Here is a 24,062-nt window from a genome sequence, read left to right as displayed (position 1 = left end):
TGGGAGTTCTGTGCTTAAGTCACTTACTTTTGAGGAGAACCGGATATTTGTTCCAATACCGGTAATCCAAGAAAGAGTAGTGTTGATTCCTCCACCTGAGGATATTGATGCACTAGATGGCACATTGGAGGTTTCGCCCCACATTCCTGATGCTCCAGCAACGATTGTCGCTGAGCAATCTGTGCGTATGTCACAGAGAGAGAGAGAGAGAGAGAGAGAGAGAGAGAGGTCAGCCATCTCTGATGACTATGTTGTCTATCTAAACGAGTGTGACTATGACGGTGAAATGGATAATGATCCACTTTCATTTGGTCAGGCCATAAATAACGACTGATCAGCTCAGTGGCTTGAAGCCATCAAGGATGAGATGCACTCGATGGAAAAGAACCGTGCCTGGGAACTCACCGAGTTACCTAAAGGGGTCAAGCCTGTAGGCTGTAAATGGGTCTTCAAGACCAAAAGAGACTCTAAGTGCGGTATTGAAAGATATAAGGCCAGACTAGTCGCTAAGGGGTTCACTCAGAAAGAGGGAATAGACTTCAAAGAGACTTTCTCTCCATTATCAAGGAAAGACTATTTGAGGATAGTCATGGCTTTAGTGACTCATTATAACTTAGAGTTACACCAGATGGATGTGAAGACTGCATTTTTAAATGGTGATCTTCATGAGGATGTCTATATGATTCAGCCTGAAGGTTTTAAGGCTGAGAGCAAAGAGCACCTAGGCTGTAGGCTTAAAAGTCCATTTACGGACTTAAGCAGGCTTCTAGGCAGTGGTATCTGAAATTTCATGAGGTAGTGTCTAGTTTTGGGTTCAAGAAAAATGCTGTAGATCAATGCATATATCTTAAGGTTAGTGGGAGTCGATTCATCATCCTAGTGTTATATGTTGATGATATACTACTTGCCAGTAGTAACCTAGGCATGCTGAAAGAAACAAAACAATTCCTCTCAAGGAATTTTGATATGAAAGATCTTGGTGAAGCTTCCTATGTTATAGGAATAGAGATTCATCGAGATAGGACTCGATGATTGCTGGGATTGTCTCAGAAGACCTATATAGGAGGTGCTCCCCTAGTCTTGCCCCTATAGTTAAGGGCGATGTATTCAGTCAGTTACAATGTCCTAGGAACGCACTGGAACGGGATGAGATGAGACATATTCCTTATGCTTCCGTTGTTGGTAGTCTCATATATGCTTATGTCTGTACCCGTCCAGATATTTCATTTGCAGTTGGCATGCTTGGTAGATACCAAAGTGACCCAGGTCTGGATCACTGGAAGGCAGCCAAGAAGGTTATGCGTTACCTGCGAGGGACTTCAGATTACATGCTCACATTTAGGAGATCGGATAGCCTTGAGGTGATTGGCTATTATGATTCCGACTTCGCTGGTTGTCGGGACACCCATCGGTCCACTTTTGGTTATATTTTTATGCTTTCAGGATGACCTATTTCTTGGAGAAGCGTCAAACAGAGAATGACGGCTTCATCCACTATGGAGGCAGAGTTTATTTCATTTTCGGAGGCTTCGGCTCATGCCTTATGGCTGCGAAATTTTCTTTCATGGCTTAATTTGATTGATTCTATTGAGAGGCCGCTGAAACTTCTCTGTGATAATTCCGCTGCGGTTTTCTTTTCCAAGAACAACAAGTCTGAAGACGGCTCGAAGCATATAGATCTAAATTATCTTGTTCTGAGGGAAAGAGTTCAGAATCAGCGTGTATTTGTGGAATACATAAGCACCGCACATATGTTTGCAGATCCCTTGACTAAAGGCTTGTCACCAAAGCTCTTTAGAGAGCATGTAGTGCGCATGGGATTGGTTGACTCTTTTGATAGCCTATGATAGTGGGAGTCTGCATTTGGTATTGAGATACACTGTTGTGATCACGTTATATTTTATGATTCTGATATATATTATGATTATTTTCTACCTCTCCATTTCGTGCACATTTTTGTAAATGGATTGTTAATAAGAGGTAGAATGTGTCTGTATGACTATTTTGGACCATGTTTACATCTTATACATGTATGCTTTTACATTCATGTTAGTAAGAATTACTAATAATATAATCATGGGGTAGGCTATTGGATAGAGTTGGTGACCCAATGGTTACATGGTTTATTGTTGGTAGTTTTTGCTAAACGGAATGTTGTGTTTATTATCTAACTAATTTAAAGTTATGATCCTTATGTTTGGCTCAAAGATCTTGCTAGCCAAGTGGGAGAATGTTAGGAAATAATCCTAACGGTGGATATGGTTGTTGCAAGATCGACGGTCAAGATCATTTGGTGTGAAAAGGTATAAACGTTTGAAAAAAAAAGAGACATTTGGGGAGAGGGATCGGCGCGATGTGGAGTCGCATCTCTTCCCACAAACGCTTATAAAAAGGAACTCTTGGGACCTATTTGCTCACAACAAATTCGTTTCAATCTTTGAAAATCCACACTTGAAGAGAAAGAAATCGGTCCCCATCACCAACTATTGTATAGCGAAGAGAAACTGCGAGAGAAAGAAAAACACAATTCATGGCTTCCGGTATGACTTTTTCTCATTTCAATTCAATCCCTATTGTTCTGTGATTTTCTCAATGTTGAATCGCCAAGATCTGTTGCCGGTGTTCATATTATATCGAACACTATCATGGCGATGATCCACAAGGGACTGCAAAATTGAATAACCGGACACCTGAGAGTAAAATTACAACTGAGCAGAATGGTTCCTTCTTTGCTGCAGTAGCAAAATCTTCACCCATCTGTGAGAGATGGCTTTTCACTTTGGGAAGGCCATGGTCATAATAAGCCCGCGTCAATAAGATTTCTCCTTCTCAAAGTCTCATCAACCAGTTTGAAAGTTTTCTTTATAAGTTTCTGATCCAATGCTGTGGTCCTGTAGATCTTGAAAACTCGGTCAACATGATCCGGCGTGGTACTCTGAAAGTACAGTTCCTCAAATTTCTTCTTCACAAACCTGAGAGCAAAGTTGCATTGTTTGAATCAAACAGGGCAAGAAAACACATGAATGAAACCAAAAAATGCACAGGATATGTATATGAAAACACTTCTGCCACACATATTGAAGTCCCAATCCTAAAGTTAGGTAATGAAAAAACAGCAATTAAGGAGTCAAGAAATGAGTAATAAATGTGTGAAAATGTATGCATTCACCCATAACATTGAATCGTAGAACAGGGCACATACTCATATGCATGCTCTATCTCTTGTTTTCCTGTTCCCAGCGGCTGGTAATCTTTAAACCACTCGCATACATTCAAGGGCACCTGTGTAGAATACAAGATTAGACATCTGAGAAGATGCAACTTATGAATAGATTTCCAATGTTAAGAGCTCTCACATTTAAAACCTTCTTCTCAAATATATCAAACTTGTTAAGGAACAGCATGAAGGACGTTTTCTGCACCAATAAAATACAAAATGATTTCAAACTAACTGCAACCAATTTTATCCCGGAATCTGAAATGGAGTGTCTCTGCCAAAGAGCCGCAAAAGAAAACCTCAAAGCATGGTTGCTTTAGGACCCAGTCAAAGAGTTCCTTGGTCTCCATCATTCGGTTCTTGTTTTCATCCTCGAAGAGCATCTGATCGTACCTGTCATTATATCAGGTCAAGGGTGGTTTGGTTCAATAAGTATCAGTACTAAAACTCCTCCAAACAGATGAATACTAACATAGTGCTTGTATATTAATATAATGCTAATATGATATAGCATATTAACAGTATGTTAGATTTGTTGTTAACATGACATGCACATCTGTTACGAACATTTCAGGGATCAAAGGAATGGTAATCTTACTCGCTAAGAGCAGCACAGAATATTACAGCTGTCACACCTTCAAACAGATGAATCCACTTCCTTCTTTCATTTCTCTGGCCTCCAACATCAAGAAGTCTATAAACTTCACCACTTTTTCTACTCTCCCGCACAGGGCTGCAGACGTGCCATTCGTGTCAGCGACTAATACTGCCAACATGCACTATTTTGCATATTTGCATGAAAGGATGCTAGTGCTACTATAAGAAAGACAGTTGCAAGACACTACAGTATTATGGAAGTGAAGAGTTTCACATCAAGAGACAAAGGAGTGAATCATCATTTGCTCAAAATGAACGTGAATGTGGAAAACAAAAGAAATGGAAGTCAATTCCTTCAATTCAAAAACCCCAGGAATTGTTCGGAATCTGAAAAAAGAATAGTAGGAAATTGACTCATTGCTTATGCAGTTATGCCTAACGAGTGTTATATTCTAGCATAAACCTTAAAACTATTATTTTGCAAGGCATATGATATAAAGAAATTAAAGATAAAAGATATTAATAGAAAAGGCAGGGGCATCGCAAAACACAACTTGGTTTAACCAAAATCTCAACTGAACTGGATTTAAACACAACTTAGTTTAACCAAAAATTCACCTGAACTGTATTTCTAAGACACCTGTTGTTCGAACTCTGGCATAAAGAACATCCTCCTGCAATACTCAGCACTGTTACTCAGGGAGCTCATTCAAAGAGGCGTAACATTAAAAGCCCACTATAGGCACCATTTAGTAGAAACCTAATCAAATGCAATACTTCTAAACAGCATAAATACATCCAGAAACACGGGGCTATTTTCAGAAAGCATTCACAGCAACAACCTTTACAGATGTCACAAGTGTACCCTGGGTTCAATGCATACAGATGTGGCAAGGGTACCCTGGGTTCCAGGAATCCTATTCACGGACAATTGAGAACTTTGAGCCCGGAACTTTATGACCTACCTATCTAATTTCATCTAAAGTAAGATTTAAACTAGTCTCAACCTCAGATGGAGGTATTACACAACAATCCTAAAATACAACAGTAAGTGGATGATCCCATAAGTGGAAGAAAATGTCACAAGGCAACCATCAACAGAAATATTGAAGACAACGAGAAGGACCGCAATCATAGAGAAATGTTACTGATGTGCAGAGTTGCTTTTCACTGCTCCAATTGTAGATTGCATTGAAATGAGTTGAAACTAATAGTCCCTCAATTGGAAGATGTCCACGAAAGAAGAAACACAAAAAAATGAGATTTGTTAATCTGAAATGCTCATATATAGATGCTGTAGGATGCCTCTGTGATGAATATTCCTGGCTTGAGTCGCTGCCTAATTGGGAAGTTCCCAGTAAGTAGACCGGATTTCAAGTTCTTCTCTGAGGGCTGAGTATGAAGAATTGGAGACAACATGTTAACCCTCCATGATTTATAAAGATCTCATCTTTCTTCAATTCTCACGACCACCAGAGGAAAAAGCAATCTTAAGCATCTGTAGAAATCATTTGGATGGTGGGACAATGTTCCCTCAATTATCAGTTTATCACTATGGTTTTGGTAAATGACACCGTCCCAAAATGTTGACTTCCTTTTTTTTTTGGGGTCTTGATTAGTCTGCATTAGCAATGGTTCATTATGAAGATCTCATCTGCCATTTTTGAAGTGTACGTTGGAAGGAATATGCTGTAATGGTACAGCATTGTAAGTGGAATGGTGTACATGGTGAACACAATGTGTCACATAGAGGGTAACAAGAGCCAATTGTATAATTCAAGAATTGCAGCTGATAGAAGAACACTTGTGAGTACAAGCAAATTGGTATACTCAGGAAAAGGTTCGTGTTTGGAAATCATGAAAAAGCACATTGAAATTTAAGAGAAAGATGTACAAATGCTGAAATCTCTTTCAAAGGTAGGCGTAGTTTCAAAATGGGTTACGAAAACCAATCAACTATGAAGCATGGGTACGGATGCTGGTATGACACAACACGGGTACGTGGTTTTCCAAAAAAACCAGGTGCTAGTACGTTCGGGTACGCCGAATATAATAAGATATTTTAATATTTATTATATATTTATAAAAATTTTAAAAAATAATTGGAGAGCAATCAAATAACAATAACATCACCAAAATGGAAAATTCTAATATTACTCCTCATTTCATAAGTGATTAAGTTCCATATTTCATAACACGAGGCATCAATACATCATTCAATAGAAAAAAAGTATGTCGCCAATGTGTTGACCAGTGTGTTGACCAGTGCCTGACAAGAAGAATAATTTTTAGAGACCAAATTATGAGATTTTTTATACCGGACTTTTGGGATTTAATTATGTTTGGACATGATAGATTTTATAAAATTTAAGATTTGAAAAATACCCCACCGTTTGGAAGTTACAAAAGTTAAAATTTTGACCCGACCATTTTTCTTCGAATTTTGTACTATAAAAGGAGAGTTGATTTTTTTCTTTTTAGGTTTGAGTCTTGAAACTATTTTTAATAAATCCAAATTGAGAGGGGGGGGGGGGTGTATTCCGTTATTTACATGTAAATCTTAAGTAAATGGACAATAAAACAGTAAAGACATTTACTTAAATGGTTTACATGTAAATACTAAGTACAGGAGAGGAGAGAGAAGAAGCAGGAAGGATTTACACCATAGTTGTAAATTTCGTTTCGGTGGCCATTTCGTTTTGGCCAACGAAACAAAATTTCGGACAATTTCCTATGAGGGAAAGTTTTGGGAATTCTAGCCACCACGTACATGTACCAATTCTTTTGTTTAATTCTAGCAAGGAACTGATAAAATTTCACTCTTTATACTTGCACTTTAAATCACATCATCTTTGTCTATCACTAACAGAAAGAACTTAAGATTGCTCACATACTACACACTTGAATCATGTGGTAGAATAATTGGAGACCTAGAAGAATGCAGTACATACATCTATAAGTGGGTTGCTGTGGACCTGTGGTTCATCTTTAAGAGAATCGCTAGGTTGACCGTTCATGGTACATAAAAAGATATTATTGTGACATAAAATACGAATCAGATCTATTAATAGATAAAATGTTACAGAGAGGTCTTGAACAAGAAGCAATAAAAAATATACGATGAAATGCAAAAAATGAGAAATCAAGAAGCAGATTCAATTTTTGAAACCTTTGTTGGAACATAATTCAAATCAGATAATCGCTGCAAATTCTCCATGAAATAGTGAGCACAATCTGGAACTTGAAATTCATTTCCACGAGAATAAGTTTCCTGAATGTACACAGCAAATAAAGTATTAAGAATGTTCAACTGAAAAACATAAAAATTTAAGCCTATGCCACTCAGTTATATAAAACCGCTGGTTTACTATTCACAAAACAGAATTTACCTGAATCGCAGGATCCCTCCACAAAGTTTCTATGTCCTCTGCAAGCTCTTTAGACAGTCGTGGGCAATCCATCCTGCCTCCAATTTCAGACAGTTTTTCTCCAATCTCCTAAAATACCAGAAAAGCAAAGCATTATTTACACTATTTACCAAATATGGTCCTCCTCCAACACAGCATTGGACAAACAGATATACATGCAGATAGATACGCAATTTAAAAAAGGGAATAGTTGATTCCTCCTTATCTCAAATGGGTATAACAATTATCAGAATTGGTTCCATAACTGATATGGGGCTCAATGGAGCCATTTTACAAATAATCACTCATGGATTTATAGGTGCAGGCACCGTGCAGCACTCTTTTTTCATGGTAGGAACAAGTTACAATAGAATACGTCTTGTTTATCATACGAAATGGGTGAAAAGTTATCCCAATGCCAAAATATTTACCATGTTTAGTAGCTTCTCAATGGCTTCCGTTGCACTGCCCGGAATGAGTGCTTTTATTACAGAATTGGTAGTCCTTTTTGGAATAATTACCATCCCAAATTATCTTTTAATGACAAAAATACTAATTACTTTTGTAATGGGAATCAACAGCGTGCAAATAACAACAATCCAAACCTTTGCTTGCATCTACTATCTCTTAGAGAATGAACCATGAACATAAGATTGAGTTTGAGTTGCATAAGAATCCATAGCTCCTTTTTTCCAACTTCCCGGAGTCTTTCAAGCAAAGAAATGATTTTCTCGAAAAAAAAAAGAAGAAGAAAAAAAAGAAGAGGAGAGTTTGAATTTGAGTCGATCTCTTTCCAAAGCTATTCCTGACAACCAGATAGTAGACCATGTATATATTCAGTTATCTGGTATCCATGACATTTGCATTAACCAGGCCTGTATTTTATCTTATACTTGCCAAGAAAATATCCCAATGAAAATAATAGAAGCATAATTTTATGAATAGGTGACTGCCAGTTGTCCAACAAACAAAATCAAGCCAGACCCCAACTGGATGAACAAATCAAGACAAAATTTTGTAGCAGGAGCGTGAAAAAAAAGGAAAGAAATATCTATATGTCATAGGCAGAACAGCATTACTCTTTTAAGACACATGTACTGAGCATGTACTGAGTGGCAACAATTAGCTATAGGACCTCATAGAGGAACTAGCAGGCTCAGTATTACATGCTTTCAGATATAAGTATAAATAATTGAAAAGATATCCTGAGAAATACCCTCACAGAGAACTTCCAGAAAAACAATATTTGTGACAAAGACCTAAACAACCAATCATCATGTTAGTTACCTGGAAATGGAATCACATGCATCAAGCAGTCACACATGCACAAGTAGGAGAATGTACTTTGAATCAATAAAATATTAAATCAAGAACATAACATGGTCATAAATATACTGAATTATATACATGTCTCATGTATGTGTAAGTCAAATTATATAATCACTCATTAATATCATATTGAGACAATGTTTACATAATCAAATCCAGATATTAATAATTTGTTAAGAAAAAAATGCATGCCATAATTGAATCCGCTGCTATATGTTCTTGAAAAAAATCACATGATAGAATAATGTTAGAAGTAGTTTGATGTACACCACAGTGTTGATTATTTTGAGAATAGAAATGCATTGGATGTTAATGATAAGAAAGAGAAAGGCGTACTCAAACCTTATTTTCAGTGGATATAACATAATTTGAGAAATCTGCTCCATTTTGAGCCAATTCTTTCGAACCATCATGCAAAATCTGTAGGAAAGCAGCAATTCACCCTTAAGAAAGGATTATCATTCATACTATTCCAAATTTTTGCATCTTCCAAGCAGCTAATACTAAGTACTTTATGTTTCTGCAAAAGGGAAAAAACCAACACACCCTTGCCAGGATTGCGTACTTTAATTGTCTGAAACACGTTTGCATGGACAACTGACATGTAGCTCCTAAGTTCTGCCTCATCAAAGCCAGTTTGAAACAGAAGCTTTATCTGCAAATAACCCACATTTGAAAACTTTCAGGGTAGATCTCAACATTAAAAAAAAAAGAACAAAAAAAAGTGAAGGTTCATCCTTTAGGGGAATAATTTAATCTGTCTGACCTGCTTAAATATTGTTGACTTCCCAGACTCCCCAGCCCCTAGACCAAAGATAGGCCAACCAAAATTAATAGAATCCCAGGTAAAGATCCCAGCAGAACATGGAAAAGCAGGACTTAAAAATGAAAAATGACAAGAATGATAACCATCAAGGATTTATAAATCCAAAGAATGCTTGCATGGAAAGCAAAAACTGGAGAGAAACACTTTAGTTGATCTTCCATTGTCGAGCGCTTAATTCAACTGGTCTAGCAGGTCGGAATCAGAACACTCATCCGATGTGCAGGCTGAATAAATTCTAATTTTTTGCTTCCTGGATTGCAGTTTCATGTTGTTATTCAGTTGGTTCTTCCCAAGCTAACTTCGAACCATTGCCCTATCCTATGAAGCACGGGCATGGGTACGGGGTGCGGGTACGACACGACACGGGTACGTGGGTACGTGATTTGCCAAAAAAACCAGGTGCGGGTACGTTCGGGTACGCCGAATATAATAATATAGTTTAATATTTTATTATATATGTATAAAAATTTTAGAAAATAATTGTAGAGCAATCAAATAACAATAACATCACCAAAATGGAAAATTCTAATATTACTCTTCATTTCATAAGTGATTAAGTTCCATATTTCATAACATGAGGCATCAATACATCATTCATTAGAAAAAAAAGTTTGCCGCCAGTGTGTTGACTAGTATGTTGACCGGTGCCTGACAAGATAAATAATTTTTAGAGACCAAATTATGAGATTTTTTATACCGGACTTTTGGGATTTAATAATGTTTGGACATGATAGATTTTATGAATTTTTAAATTTTGAAAAATACCCCCACCGTTTGGAAGTTAAGAAAGTTAAAATTTTGACCCGACCCTTTTTCTTCGAATTTTGTACTAGAACATGAGTTGACTTTTTTTTCTTTTAGATTTGGGTCTTGAAACTATTTTTAATAAATCGAAATGGGGGGTATTCCGTTATTTACATGTAAATCTTAAGTAAATGGACAATAAAATAGTAAAGACATTTAAGTAAATACCGAGTACAGGAAAGGAGAGAAAAGTACATGAGAGGAAAGAGTAGTACAGGAGAGGAAAGACGTGTCGGGTAAGCGTGGGTGCGCAGCCTAAACGCACCCGACACGCACCCAACAACCAAAATTGTTTTTTTTCCCTTTTTAAAATGGGGTACGTACCCGCACCCCATACGTGTCGGGTATGGGTGCGGGAGCCCCGGGAGAGTACCCGTGCTTCCTAGGTCCTATCTTATTGGATTAAGTAATAGGGTCGTGGGGTCCCTCTCTCTTCCGCTTTCCATTGGCATGGCTTAAGGAGACCAAGATTATTGATTGGCTTAGTGAGTGGTGGAGATACGGTTCAAGTTCCAACCTATGATCCTGCTGATAGGTGTCTTGTGCAAAAACTAAGACACGTGAAGGCTAAGATAAGAGAGTGGTTCAAGGAGGATGTGGGATCAACCATGTAGAGAATTCAAATCAACTGGGTAGGATCAACACTCTAGACGGGAAGGAAGAGTTGGGTCCACTGGAGATAGTGAAAAAACGGGGGGGGGGGGAGATCATTCGATTTTATGAGTCCTCGTACTATGCCGAGGGCATCCCTTTAACTGTGCCATATGGTATCAAGTTTGGAGTTCTAGAGGCAGAGGCTTGACTTGAGTTAAGTTGGGGGTGTTTGGAAGGAGGTGAAAGAGCAGCTCACTTCTCGATGAGAGGTGGCCACACTCCTGTCTTTAATGGATTATGCATAGCGTTCTTTCAGAAGTGTTGGATAGCTATCCATGACAATAATATGGCTTTTGGAAGAGTTCTTTGGTGGTTTATATTTAAACACGAGTAATGGGGCAACTTTATCTCTCTCATTCCTAAACGAAATGGGGTGGCTAGCGGATTTACAACCTATCAGCTTGGTTGGAAGCATTTATAAGCTTTGAGCCACAACCTTAGCATATTATCTTTGTGAGGTTCTTGGGGGAAGAAGGGATTATTTTGAGTTTTCAAAGTGCATTTATTCATGGAAGACAAATTCTAGATGGGGCTTTGATTGCCAATGAGTGTGTGGACTATATCATAGGACTAGAATGAGTGGTGTCCTATGTAAGGTACATGTAGAGAAAACCTAATACAAGGTTGATTGAGGCAGCTTGGAGCCTTGGACTATCTAATGGAACGCATGGGATTTGGTAGCAAGTGGAGAGGTTGGGTGCATCAGTCTATTTCATCTGCTTGGTTTTCGGTTCTCGTAATGGGTAACCCAATGACATTTTTATAACCTCAAGGGACTCTGTTAAGGCAATTCTTTCTTGCCATTTTTGTACACAATAGCCACTGAGTCTTCGAATCATATGCTGGACAAAGCACGTGTTGGTAGTCTTATCGAGAGATTCACATCGAGTCAGGGAGGTGGAGATCACTCATCTTCGGCATGTAGATGACACTCTTCTCTTTAGTAGTCCTTCAAAAGATAAGGAGAGTAACCTCAAAGCATTCTAAGATGCTATGAAGCTACTTTCGGTTAGAGGATTAATTTTTCCAAATCCTTTGTCATGGGCATTCGAATGGAGAGTTAAGAAGTGGAGAGGTTTGCTCGGATATTCGGGTGTAGGGGGCATCGATTCTCAACTATTGTTGCGGTTGTCATTGTGTGTATGGAGCCAAGCTAAGGTTTTGTGGGACCTTAAGTGATATTTTTTTATTGGAAAGAAACTTAAAATGGCTTCCAAGAATTGCAGAACCTCATATCATGCTTAATTCATAAGCATTGCATTCAGGATTCAGTCAGACATTCATGAAAAAGAAATAGGTTGCTCAATGAGAGATACAAATTAAATTTAATGGTAAAAAATTAATGTTACAATCACATATTTTCAGATATCTAATGGGAGAGGAGGCTGTGGGCATACATTAAAGGCTCAGAAGAGGAACCTATAGGATCTGCAAATTTCAGAATCAGCTTAGTAAAATGGGAAGTAGAAAAGCATTGTGTGCCTAGTAAAGTAATAGTCCTTAATGTTTTTGAAAGTGTAATTGAATATAAAACATGAACTTGTTTTGGGAGAGCAAAGTTCACAATTAACCCGGTAAATATCCGACCATGCGGACAGTGCCTTTCTAAATAAGATCAGTATCCAACCCATTCGGTATACGAATTCTAGAAAGGCCCTCCACAATCAAAGTCATGTCACATGCTTATGAATGTGCAAGCCAATAACAGCTATTAGGAGTTGGATGCATGGTCTGAGTATATCTTGAAATAATATGCAAAATATAGTTACAAAAACGAAATAAATGTATCCCTGACATGTCATTTATGTACCGAGTAATAAAATCTTCTGAATGTGCTTGTCAGCCTTTGTTTCATGAGCAATTCGTCTTTCTATTTCTGCAGCCTGAAATTGCACCAAAGACAAGTTGAAGGATCAAAACAACAAACCCTATATAAAAGTACTACTAGATGACACGGGTTAATAAATACCACATGCTAGGAAGGGAAATTTTCCGCGTGGCAGCACCAGAACAATCAATAGGCAAAGATGAAGAATAAAAATATACATAGTAATGAAGAAATCCCACCTGTGCATTTTTTTCCGCATCAGATTCACTAAAATGTTGTTGCCTGCTGCAAAGTAAGCCCATACTTTCTATTATTACAACGGAAAGCATGGAAACTATACCAACAAATCTGCGCCAATAGTTCTGAGGATCATTGAGTATTGGACAACCACCCTTCTGAAACTGACCAGATAACAGATTCAGTGTTAACCTATCAAGAACCTAGAAAGTATTATATTGCATCCAATTTGTGTTACAGCTCGGAATAAGAAAAGGCAACAATGACGCTTATAGCAAGAGAAAGAACCTAACTCCCTCAAAGGACAATGCACAAATTTTTTTTAAAAAAAAAGAGGGAGAGAGCAAAAGAATAAACATATTTCCAACGTAGAAAAATAAAATGAATGTAATTTTACATGAAGTATGCACTTTCCCAACCTCTTTAACAAAGTCATTTGTTTGGACCCATCTAAATTCTAAACAAACAATGGGCAACATAAGGCAGCTATTCCACATAGTCAACTTGTCAAGTTGTCCTTGAAGCTACAGCTTTGGATTTGAAAGAGTTCCCATCACTTCACCCCACAAAATGAACAAACCCCATTTGGACTACTATACTTCTGGAAGTTTTGCTGTCTGCTTCTCCCATTTTACCCGGAGATTGTGACCTTCTCGAATTCGGGCACAGATTGAACAAGTACAACCAGGGCCTTCATATTATAGGGACTGTTGGAGAAAAGATTTTCTTTAAGGCATATATCTCTCTTGCGGTTAAATAAAGTTTGTGTCCTTCAAAGTATGGAGAGGATGGCACTGGACATAGGGTGCAGAAAATCAAGAGGTTTTATCTAGGATGCTTTTTGAGGAGCCAATCACTATTCAGCACTATTCATGATGCGAACTGGTTAGCTAGTGTAATCAATAAGAGAAGCTAAAGCTAGCATTGTATAGACTGAAGCTTAGAAGTGAAGTCATGCGGCCACTAATATGTGTTCCCTAGTCTACTCTCAACCCTGATCCCCTTGAAAACTAACTTGTTCTATGCTCTACTCCAGCTCCCTCACCTGTTCCAACCTCTGCTCCAGGTTTCCAAGGGCTGAAACCCACGGTTTAAAATCTCAGCCAAAACATCGTTCCAGCCGAAATATGTCGGTTTCAGCCATAACTGAAACGAAATCCACAAGGAATCGGAAATTTACAAGATTTAGCCGAAATTTTGTTTTCATGAAGGGTAAAACTTAGTTACAAGATTTCCACCGAAATTTAAGAGCAATCGGAATATTTCCATTTAATCTTACAAGATTTCGGCCGAAATCTCCACTGAAACCGAATTATTTCGATTTCCATGATGGCCGAAACTGACACCGAAATTTAAAACCTTGCTGAAACCCGAATCAATCATCCCAAAGTTCAAGACAATAGGAGCAACTACATCGTTATAAGCATGTAAGGCAAATTTTTGTCCTAGGAAGTTTTAGTAAATTTTTGGTCCCATCCCCTGTTTGGTTGCCTTTTAGCACTAGAATTTTTTTAATCCCACTCTTGTAATGATTGCTTGTGTGGTGAATTTTTTTAATCCCACTCTTGTAATGATTGCCTTTTCATCCCATCCCAAAATAATCCCAGGAACCAAAAATAAGCTTGAGAAGAATTTTTTTCTTCCCAACAGTTCAAGCAACCAAACAAAGTTTTTTTTTTTCCCACCATAGTCCGGTCAACCAAACATTGGATTTTTATTTTACCGGGATACTTCTAGGACTTTTTTTTTCCCACAAATCTCCTTGGATTTTTCTCTCCCACATAAATCCCAGGAACCAAAAAAAACCCGCCAACCAAACAGAGAAGGTGAAAGAAAAATCTAACATGGACCCCTGTGTTTATTTTTTTCACTATTAGTGATCCCAAATTCGCACGCATGTAAGGAAATCACTCTACTGTTCTGTTTTGCATGGCCTCTCTTGCCTCAAATCATTACCATGATGTTCTGTTTTGAATTGGCTCTTGCCTCAAATAATTTCGATTGTAACAACAATAAAATGCATACGTAAAATATTAAAATTATCTATAAGGAAAAAACCAAAATCTACACCAGGGCTAAACTCACCAGTTATGTGCAAAGACTCACAACAAAAATGCAGATTTAAAAGAATCATCTAAACAAAACATCGATTTATCAAGACATCAGACCCAACAAATTCCCGCATTAATTTCTAATTCTTCCATCTCAAAAGAACAACAAATAAAATCAAAAGCATAAACAAAGTAACGACAGAGATCCTCCACAAACATACTCATCAAGAAAAGAACCCAAAAAAGAAAAACATATATAAGAATGCAAGATCGAGCGCTCCATACCTTCAAGAAAACGGCGAATAGTAGAGAAATAACACGAGAGAGAAGAAGAAGAAGGTGTAGCTAGAGTATTGAGTACTTTGTGTTCTTGCTTATATAAAGAGAAGGAGAGTTTCTCTGCTGCATGTGGAAAGGTCAGAAAGAAGAGTCTTCAAAGTCGGTCAAAGTAAAAGTCTTCTCTGTTTTTTTATTTCCCTACATTTGCGACCAGAACTAGAACAGAGTTCCTTAGAATAGACTATAGGATGTCAATTTTTTAGGAAAATGATTTTACACCCCACTTTTAACGTGATTTGACGTCAAAAAGCTTTAGTCTGCCAACAATTCACGTTAACAGTGGAGTGTATTATCCTAGAGTGGGGCGAAAAAATCATCTCCCATTTTAATGCTTTATTTCTTTTGTAGCCTTGTAGGGATTTAAAACTCTGCCACGCTAGTCTGGTGTTTACACCCTCTAGTTTTGGTTAATTATATCTGACAAGTCACATCTCACCTAGCTGTGTTACGGGATTTGATTCGGATCTGATCCACTTATGTCTGGGTCAAGATCCGGGTCGGATCCTTTATCCGATGTGCCCAACCTATCCAAACCGGGTCCAATATCCGATGTGCCCAACCTATCCAATTAAATTTTAGCCCCATAGATCCATTGACACCCCTAATCACACCCTAGTGATTGTAAAAAACAATGGGTTGAAGAATTAATATGTACACCCATATTTCATTGATATTTCTTCTCTCATTTAGCAGTTATGATAAGGTAGCTCGCCCACCCTGATTTTTACTAGCCACATCAGTTCCAGAGTACTTGATTGAGAGATACTTGTATATGTGAATCACAGTGAAGTATGCAAAAACAGAACATGTATGTTTGCCAGAAAAAAAAAAAACTTGCAACAAATGAGGAAGCATGGGGCAAGGGGCCTGATTTCTTCTTCTAGTAAGATAAGCAGCAATGGCAGTGGAACTTTCTTCTTCTTCTTCACTGCATGACCTCCAAAGTGCAGGCACCCTGGTTTTTGGGGTGCAATTTGGACCGGATCGTTTGAGCTTTTGCTAAAAAAATGAATTGGAATATACCCTGACCCAGCCTCATTTTTTTTATTTTTTTTTTAAATGGTAGCCAAAACCCAGCCCGATTTTATGATAAAAGCATAACCACAGTGAGAAAAGTGATCCTGTGCTGTAGCGCAGGAGCTTTATCTGCGCTCAAGTGGTTTATACCGCCTCCTATTGTTCGTACAGCGGGTTCCCCTTTGAAACGTATAGCGGGTCCACAAGAAACGAACCTAATGGGAGGCGGTATAAACCACTTGAGCGCAGATAAGCTCCCTGCGCTGCAGTGCAGGATTGCTTTTCTCAACCACAATTCCCATTTTATGATAAAAGCTCAACCACAATTCCGAAAAAAATCAAGCAGATCTTCCCTAGTATAAAAAGTTCTTATAGTAAACTTATTAAGGAACGTGATGCCACAATAAATTTTGAAGGCTTTCAGAACATCTACAAACAATGAAGCGAAGCAGAAAAAAAAAAGCATACATCAACCATTAAAAGACCTTGTAAATGATTTTAAAGAGATGAAACAGATACAGAGGCAGAGTAGATCAGGTCTGAATCAGAGTAACATGAGCCTCATTGGCCCTTGTTTGAATCCGGTTAGTCATCGGCTTCTACATCCCAAATTCATAATCCTCTGTACAAAGATTTCATATATACAAGAAACAATGGAGTAAACATTTACCCATAGGTGTAATAAAGATATGCATTGATGAATAGATGGGGTCAGCTTCTCCAGCCACCCCTGCCGGAGACGGTCAGATCCCGGTCATACATGCGCTGGATTTCCTCTCTGTATTCTGTCAAAGACTTGTCAGGTATGGCCGGAGTGAGCTCCACCACATCTCCCATCTTCAGCTTGCAATTGGGATCCTTCACAGGCTTGTGGTTCAGTCTCGGCCTCAACTCCTCCTTCACAGGAAACCTGCAAGGGGTCCACCTTGAACTCCCACGACCGACTCTCTCCAAAAGGTCCGTCACTGTCGAGTTAGCCGGGAACTCCTGTACAGACATCTGCAACCACAAACCGATTCACAATAAGATATCTCAGAATCACCAAAAGATTAAAAAAATTGTAGACGATTAGGAATTCAAATGAACTCAATTCACTTCCAAACATCAAACTACTAATATTTCAAAATATAACAAAAGAAAATGGAAGATGGAATGATAAGAGGAATATAAAACAGGTGGTGACATCACAGACCTTTTCATTTTCTATCGCGATGACGAAAACTGGCCCATCGTGGTCATTGTGAGGAGTGTAGGAATATGGGCAGTCATCTGAATGTGTAGGAAATGGGCAGGGTGGCCTGATTGAATCAGTACAACCATGGGACGAGGTCCGGTCTTTGTTCATTGTCTCGCACTGCCAAGCCATGACCCATCTGGCCCACTCCACCATTTGAAGCACAAATGAGGAGTGCTTACAATCGCCTTCTTTGTATCTCCAATGAGCGGCAAAGCCAAACTCTGCCTGTAAATGCATCTCCTTGGTTCGGATTTGAACTTCCAATGGGAGCATATCTTCACCCATTACAACAGTGTGAAGAGATTGGTACCTGCAAATGGCAAACAATATCAGAGAGAATATAAAAGACGAAAATGTCCTGCCAAAGTGCCAATCTCAGCTTTAATCAAACATTACCCATTGAATTTGGGATGGGTTATGTAGTCCTTGAGCTTTCCAGGGACTTCGGACCATATTTGATGAACAATGTCCAGGGCAGTATAACAGTCTTCCTCATTCTCAACTATCAACCTTAGACCATGAATGTCATGAATTTCATCCATGGTTAGCCTCTTCCTGCAAGCAAGTTCAATCATCATCACCATACTCAACATTGAGAAAGAGAGACAGAGATGAGATTGAGAGAATGTGCGCGTACTTTAGCATCTTGGAATAAATACTGTACAAGCTCTTGTGCCTCCCAGATAAGACATGATAGGAAACTGCTCCATCTCTGAGAGCTTTCTCTAGTTTCTCTATAGAAGAAGTAATCATCGCTTCATCTAAGGAAGTGACAAGAATGGAGGAGAGTTCTCCATACTGCTCTGGGTTAAGATGTTTAAAGCACAGGTTTTCTAGTTGCTCCTTCCAACTTGAGATCCCCAAACGGTTGGCCAAGGGGGCGAATATCTCCAAAGTCTCCTTTGCAAACCTTTGTTGCTTGACCAAGGGCAAAGCATCCAGTGTCATCATATTATGTAGTCTGTCAGCCAATTTTATAAGAACTGCTCGAGCATCGGCCATTGCAAGGAACATGGTGTGCATGCGGTCTGCCTCCGCAGTTTTACTGGCAGTGTTGTTATCACGGGCAAGCTTGCTCAAATGGCTAAGCTTAGAGACCTACAAAACACCAAACAATAACTTGGAACTTTAATATTTTATAACACCAGTCAATGTGATACAGGGTAAGAAAACCAGCTCGGTTTCATTAAGGCATTTGTTTTATCTACATATAAACCATTATCATGAGGGTGTGTCCAACTTAATGCTACCAAGAAAAAGATTAAACAATTGTAAATCTGAGTCACGAATTCCTGAAGTACAACTTAACTACTAATTCTCACGAAGAGAAAAACCAAATAATGTCACAGAACAAGTAGAACAGGTTGTACCGCAAAAAAATTAATTGTACAGACACGTGGAAAATGCAATGCAAATCAAACAGATCCATAAACTTCAGGCTCAAACAGCTGTGCTGAACCCATCAGCATCAAGGAAGACCAATTGTTTTCAAGTGTCACTGCTACCCAAGCAAAACTAACGTTAAATTTGTGTGCGTGTGTGTGTGTGTGTGTGTGTGATAAAATACAAAGTCCAAAACTTACACTGCTTAGAAATGTACATGAAAAAACATGGTCTTGCAACCAAAGCATACTAAACTGGATTCATGTTTCCATGCCATGACTGATTTTGTTGAATTGCTAGAACATGTTACTGTTGTGTCCGGACATCAGTTATTAGAGCCCTCTAATGTTGATGTGTCTTGGCCAAGAAAACAACTGTCATGTTAATTCGTAGTTCATCAAGGTAGTAACCAAAAAATGCATACAAGAAAATTTAATTGATAGCATTTCACAAGCAAAAATAGGCACCTCATTATTAGGTACTAAAGTTCCTAAAAAAATCCCACCAGTGCGTACAAAACAATATAGTCCACAGTGCCAAATCAACACCTGAATGAAAACTCGAGATACCAAAGGACTCTGAGATTTGCAGAATCCTCTTGGTGATAGGAAGTTGGTATTAAAAACCCCTAGGTCATGCAGTAACACATGCAGCAGACACTTCAACAAACGAAACATCACAAAGATCACATTTACCAGCTTTTGCAAGCAGAAATCTTGCAGCTACCTAAAATGGCCCAAATTCAAGCAGCTCCTTGAGACTAGCAAAAAAATGAACTCCTCCAAAGGGTGGCCCAGTGCACAAGGCTCCCCCCATTGCGGGGTCTGGCAAGGGCTACATGTACACAGCCTTACCCCTGCTATGCAGAGAGGCTGTTTCCGTGACTCCTCCCAGTTTTAGTAAAATACAAAAATGAAGTCTTGATGATAGCAAAAGTAGTCACTCGTGTGGCCTGCGATATAAAGAAAGACTGTAAGGTGCTGTGGCAAACGACACAGATAAAAGCATTTTACCAAATTGTGATAAATGTGGATTTCTCCAACAAAGCTGCTAGCCTGGTACCCCAGCAAGAAAGCAAACATTGTATTGGAAAATAATGACGTCGAAGGCATCTGGCTCAACTAGAGGGGCAATATTAAAGCAGCTACCATAAAGATGAAAAAAGAAAACCTTACAATTGAACGTATAGTACTAAATCACTAATACTAATGCTGCAAACACAAACCAAGAAAACTACTAAGGAGTAATTTGAGCACCCTCGACCTGGATGAGATTCCTTTTGAAAATATCCATATGAAACATTGACTCAATCACAAGCCCAAAACCTATTTTACCAAAAGATGTCCTCAAGCAAGCGTAGCACCTCATGACTGGTAAAATTCCACCCGAGGCATCTGAAAATCTAATCTATTAGCATCACTGTTTCAACATTTCGCCTAAGCTGTAGGATTCTTACCAGGTTCCTAAAAGTTGCAACTGCACACGCACAGATGGTTGAAAGTGGATGTATCACTGTATTACGGTGACAGACTGTTATAAATAGAATAGTAGAGAAAACAGGACGGGGTTAAAAAATTCTCAGTAACAACAAAATATTTCACAAGGGGTAGGTTGTACAAAGATTGGATACCATCATATCATTGCAAAGTGCTTGTTTACAAGGGTATTATTAGGGCTGTTTCCATCTTCTCCAAAATCTTGCAAATCTCTCCAAATTGTGAGAGCAAATGCCAAGGATATTCAATCGTTCATCCATCAATGGCAATTGATACATCTCTATCAACTTTAAACTTTAACCTTTCGCAAGCAGGGAGCATAAAACATGTAGGTCACAAAGTAAGACTCTTAATACAATTGAGTATTATAGTTGTGGTTACCATTTTTACCATGAATTTCAGATTATGCACTCGGATTTATTGAAATACAACTATCCAAGGCGACTAAGAGACTATCTGGGATAAAGACCGACAAAAGAAGAAACTCACACCATAACTACACAGATTAGATTGTCAGGCTCATAGATCCTATGAAGAATCATTACCATCCCTGAAAATATAGTGATTCCTCTCTATAGATAACATGCATAAAGAGCGAGCGAGCAAGAAACTATAGGAAGTTGAATTGTAAATTATACAAGAGGTGTCAAATGTTTCTGATTAAGAAAGAAGTCCAAAATCATGTCACTGATACGAGCATTGTTCTGAACATTTCTGGCCATTAGAATCAACTCGTGTACATTCAAGAGATACAAACTTTGGTCGTTGTGCTAGAAGATCCCAAAAGAAAAAGGTTGCATTTATAAGGCCTACGGAAACTTAATAAAAAAACAAGGCGTACAAACGAACTTATATTCAGAGAATGGCCTTATCTTTCCTGATTCCATGAATACGCTCATTCAATAACAAAATTTATACATACCCCTTCTACCAAATCAGCAACGCCAGCTCCAAACGCTCCAAATATATAGTCATAATTCATAAAAGAATCATCAAGTGTATCATGCAGCAGCCCCGCCGCCACAACAGTGGCGCTAGAACCAATCGTCGCAAGCAAAACTGCCGTTTCCACACAGTGTTGCAAATACGGATCCCCGCTCGCCCGCATCTAATAAAAACCAATAAGACCCAAATCAATTTTCAAAACTGGACTCGCCAAAACCAACAATCCATACAAAATCACAATTTAATAACATGTCCCCTAAGACCCAAATCAATTTGCAAAACTGGAATCTCCAAAACCAACAATCCATATAAAATCAGAATTTTAAAACCCCCAAGACCCAAATCAATTTGCAATACTGGAATCTCCAAAACAAACAATCCAAACAAAATCACAATTTAAAAACCTGTCCCCTGTGAGCTTTCTCAGCTTCATAGAACGCCTTAACGACAAGCTCCTCATAGAAAACCTTATGCCTAGATTGGGCACCCAACAGCAAATCTTTCGCATACGGCTCACAACTCATCCCCCCAATATTCTCTTCCAAGTTGAAGGCCAATTCATCAACAAGAGCCACAGAAGAGTCCTCATCATCTCGTCCGAGGCTCGGGAAACTCGGCGAATCGTAATCAAGACAAGAACCCAAAGCATTCCGAACAAACCCATTAAAAAGCCCATCCCTATTAGCCTTAAAAGACGCCTGAACATGCATATCTCCGTTCCGTTCGCGGGAAATTCTTGCTGGCGGGCTTCTAGAAGATCCGACCCCGCTGCTACTACACGAAACCGGGCCTTGGAAGACCGATACCGGACTCTGATCTCGACATTTGATAGAAGAACTCAGAGGAGAGTTTTTTGAGTAGCAAAAAGAACTACTAAAATCCTCTCCTCTCTCATGCCAAAGAGACCCTAGCTCGTCACCACCGAAACTTGAAGAGGAGGAGGCGTGTTTTACAGATGGTGATGAGAAAAGACACGAAAGTCCGCCTAGGATTGGTTTTGGGGCAGATGAAGAAGATGAAGATTGAGGCCTAGGGTTTAATTCGTAATCAGAAGAGGAGTGGGAATTGATCTGACAAGAAGGGTAAGGAGAACAGACACTGCTTGGTGGGCTTGCGTAAAGCGCGATCGTTGGAACCGCCATGAGAACGTTCCCAAACCCTAGTTTCTTGTTCTCCCTTCTTCTCTCTCAGATCCCCAATTCAAAACCCTAGTTTCTCGTTCTCCCTTCTTCTCTCTCAGATCCCCAATTCAAAACCCTAGAACAAAAAATAGCAAAAGATATACAAAGAATGCACGAATGTGAAACCCTAATTTATTCAACCCTAGAACATCAACATCTACGAGAAGAAGAAAAAAAAAACAAAAAAAAAAACACCAATTTTTCTCACAAGACGGCGAATCGGAACAAATCAAGATTCAAAACAGTAGAAAATAAAAAAGATCAAGCGGGAAGGAAATGTATCCGGTTGAGATAGAGACTGAAACCCTAGAATGGGACAAATAAAACCCAAAGTTGAAGAAAGGGAAAGAATGTTGAGAGAGAGAGAGAGAGAGAGAGTCAGAGACGTTTTGAAGGCGTGGGGGAGAAGAAGAAAACGAGACTATTGACTATTGAGAGAGAGAGAGACGGATTTTTGCCTTCCCTTCTTTTCTCCGATTTTTTCTTTTTTTTAGCTCTTTGCTTCTACTTATTTTCCTCCTTGTACCAAAAAAAAAAAACAGAGAGAAAGTATATGGCGTAAGGGCTGGCTTACTAGTAGGACCACAAACGTGGCCGCTTAAGAGGGAGATAGTGATACAATACGTGTTTTATAAATGTGAATCTCATTATAAGCAAGACCCTCCATTTGGTAAAACGTAAACCAAAAGCTGGTGTGTGGCCGAAGAGTCTAGTATTTTTGAAAAAGTACAGTGGGGCCCACTTCATAGAATGATCCAAACCGCTCATTTGTTTGGGCCACAACATAGGTATGTTCGTACCACATAAATCATCTCCATGGATCATCCGATTTATTGAGATTTCCATAATGAATTTTAGTATGGTGTGGGTACATATCTGTATATTTTATTGAGTCCTAGCTTATATTTAGTGCCAATAAAATCATCCTCATAGAATGATCCTAACCCTTTGATCTGTTGAGGTACGGAACAAAAGAGCTTTGCTATTCAGATCGGACGGTTAAGATCATCTTGTGAAGGTTTTTGGAGCGCAGCCTATTTAAGCAAGGGCTCAACAAATGAATGGATATTCGCCCTCTTTTTTAGGATAGCCCACTCTAGGTACTTATTATGACTACTCTTTTTCACTAGAGGGGGCTGTCCCAAGTGAAATAAAGGGACGAATATATCGTTTGCCATAAAATGGCTTGACAGGGAGAGTGTCTTAAGCAATTTTCATGCTCATATAACACTGGGAAGTGATATATTCGACCACTTTCTTTCCTTGGACAGCCGCCTCTAGTGTCTTTCTGACTACTCTTTTACACTACAAGAGGCTGCCCTAGAGAAGAAAAGGGGGTGATTATATCATTTTCCTTCAAAACCCTGTGGCCCGACTGCCCGAGTCCCTAATTTAGTAATCCGAGTTCCAGTACCATTCCTGCCCTTTTTTGGATGCGCGTATTCTATCGAAAGACACAATAACCGTAAGAGGCAATTCCGTTATTTTATGAAAAATTAGAGGTTAGTTACAAC

At 38.8% G+C, this 24,062-nt stretch overlaps 2 protein-coding genes across 4 annotated transcripts; both read right to left on the bottom strand.

Annotated features, from left to right (window-relative positions):
- Positions 1 to 2,505: 2,505 nt before the first annotated feature.
- On the bottom strand, positions 2,506 to 15,444 carry LOC143881637 (guanine nucleotide-binding protein alpha-1 subunit-like). 3 transcript variants are annotated; one of them, XM_077384840.1, is made up of 14 exons: positions 15,236 to 15,444; positions 12,902 to 13,063; positions 12,645 to 12,717; positions 9,317 to 9,354; positions 9,116 to 9,205; positions 8,893 to 8,970; positions 7,204 to 7,311; positions 6,984 to 7,085; positions 4,433 to 4,488; positions 3,816 to 3,950; positions 3,517 to 3,610; positions 3,357 to 3,416; positions 3,203 to 3,282; positions 2,506 to 2,972 (listed from the first exon to the last, which is right to left on the bottom strand). In XM_077384840.1, the coding sequence occupies exons 2-14, from the start codon at positions 12,989 to 12,991 to the stop codon at positions 2,795 to 2,797; spliced, it is 1,182 nt and encodes a 393-aa protein (XP_077240955.1). In that variant the 5' UTR covers positions 12,992 to 13,063; positions 15,236 to 15,444; the 3' UTR covers positions 2,506 to 2,794. The 3 variants fall into 3 exon arrangements, with proteins under 3 accessions (XP_077240955.1, XP_077240956.1, XP_077240957.1); XM_077384841.1 differs by having other exon boundaries at positions 12,902 to 13,057; XM_077384842.1 differs by lacking the exons at positions 12,902 to 13,063; positions 15,236 to 15,444 and having other exon boundaries at positions 9,097 to 9,205; positions 12,645 to 12,664.
- Positions 15,445 to 16,782: 1,338 nt separating this feature from the next.
- LOC143881636 (putative GTP diphosphokinase RSH2, chloroplastic) lies at positions 16,783 to 23,084 on the bottom strand. The gene is made up of 6 exons (XM_077384839.1): positions 21,772 to 23,084; positions 21,345 to 21,530; positions 18,181 to 18,641; positions 17,940 to 18,098; positions 17,499 to 17,853; positions 16,783 to 17,305 (listed from the first exon to the last, which is right to left on the bottom strand). The coding sequence occupies exons 1-6, from the start codon at positions 22,507 to 22,509 to the stop codon at positions 17,018 to 17,020; spliced, it is 2,187 nt and encodes a 728-aa protein (XP_077240954.1). The 5' UTR covers positions 22,510 to 23,084; the 3' UTR covers positions 16,783 to 17,017.
- Positions 23,085 to 24,062: the final 978 nt, after the last annotated feature.

The sequence above is a fragment of the Tasmannia lanceolata genome, unplaced genomic scaffold (genome assembly GCF_043159265.1).
Source record: "Tasmannia lanceolata isolate RefF3 unplaced genomic scaffold, GAP_Taslan_0.1 ptg000007l, whole genome shotgun sequence".
NCBI lineage: Eukaryota > Viridiplantae > Streptophyta > Magnoliopsida > Canellales > Winteraceae > Tasmannia > Tasmannia lanceolata.
This window is presented reverse-complemented; position numbering and strand designations above follow the sequence as displayed.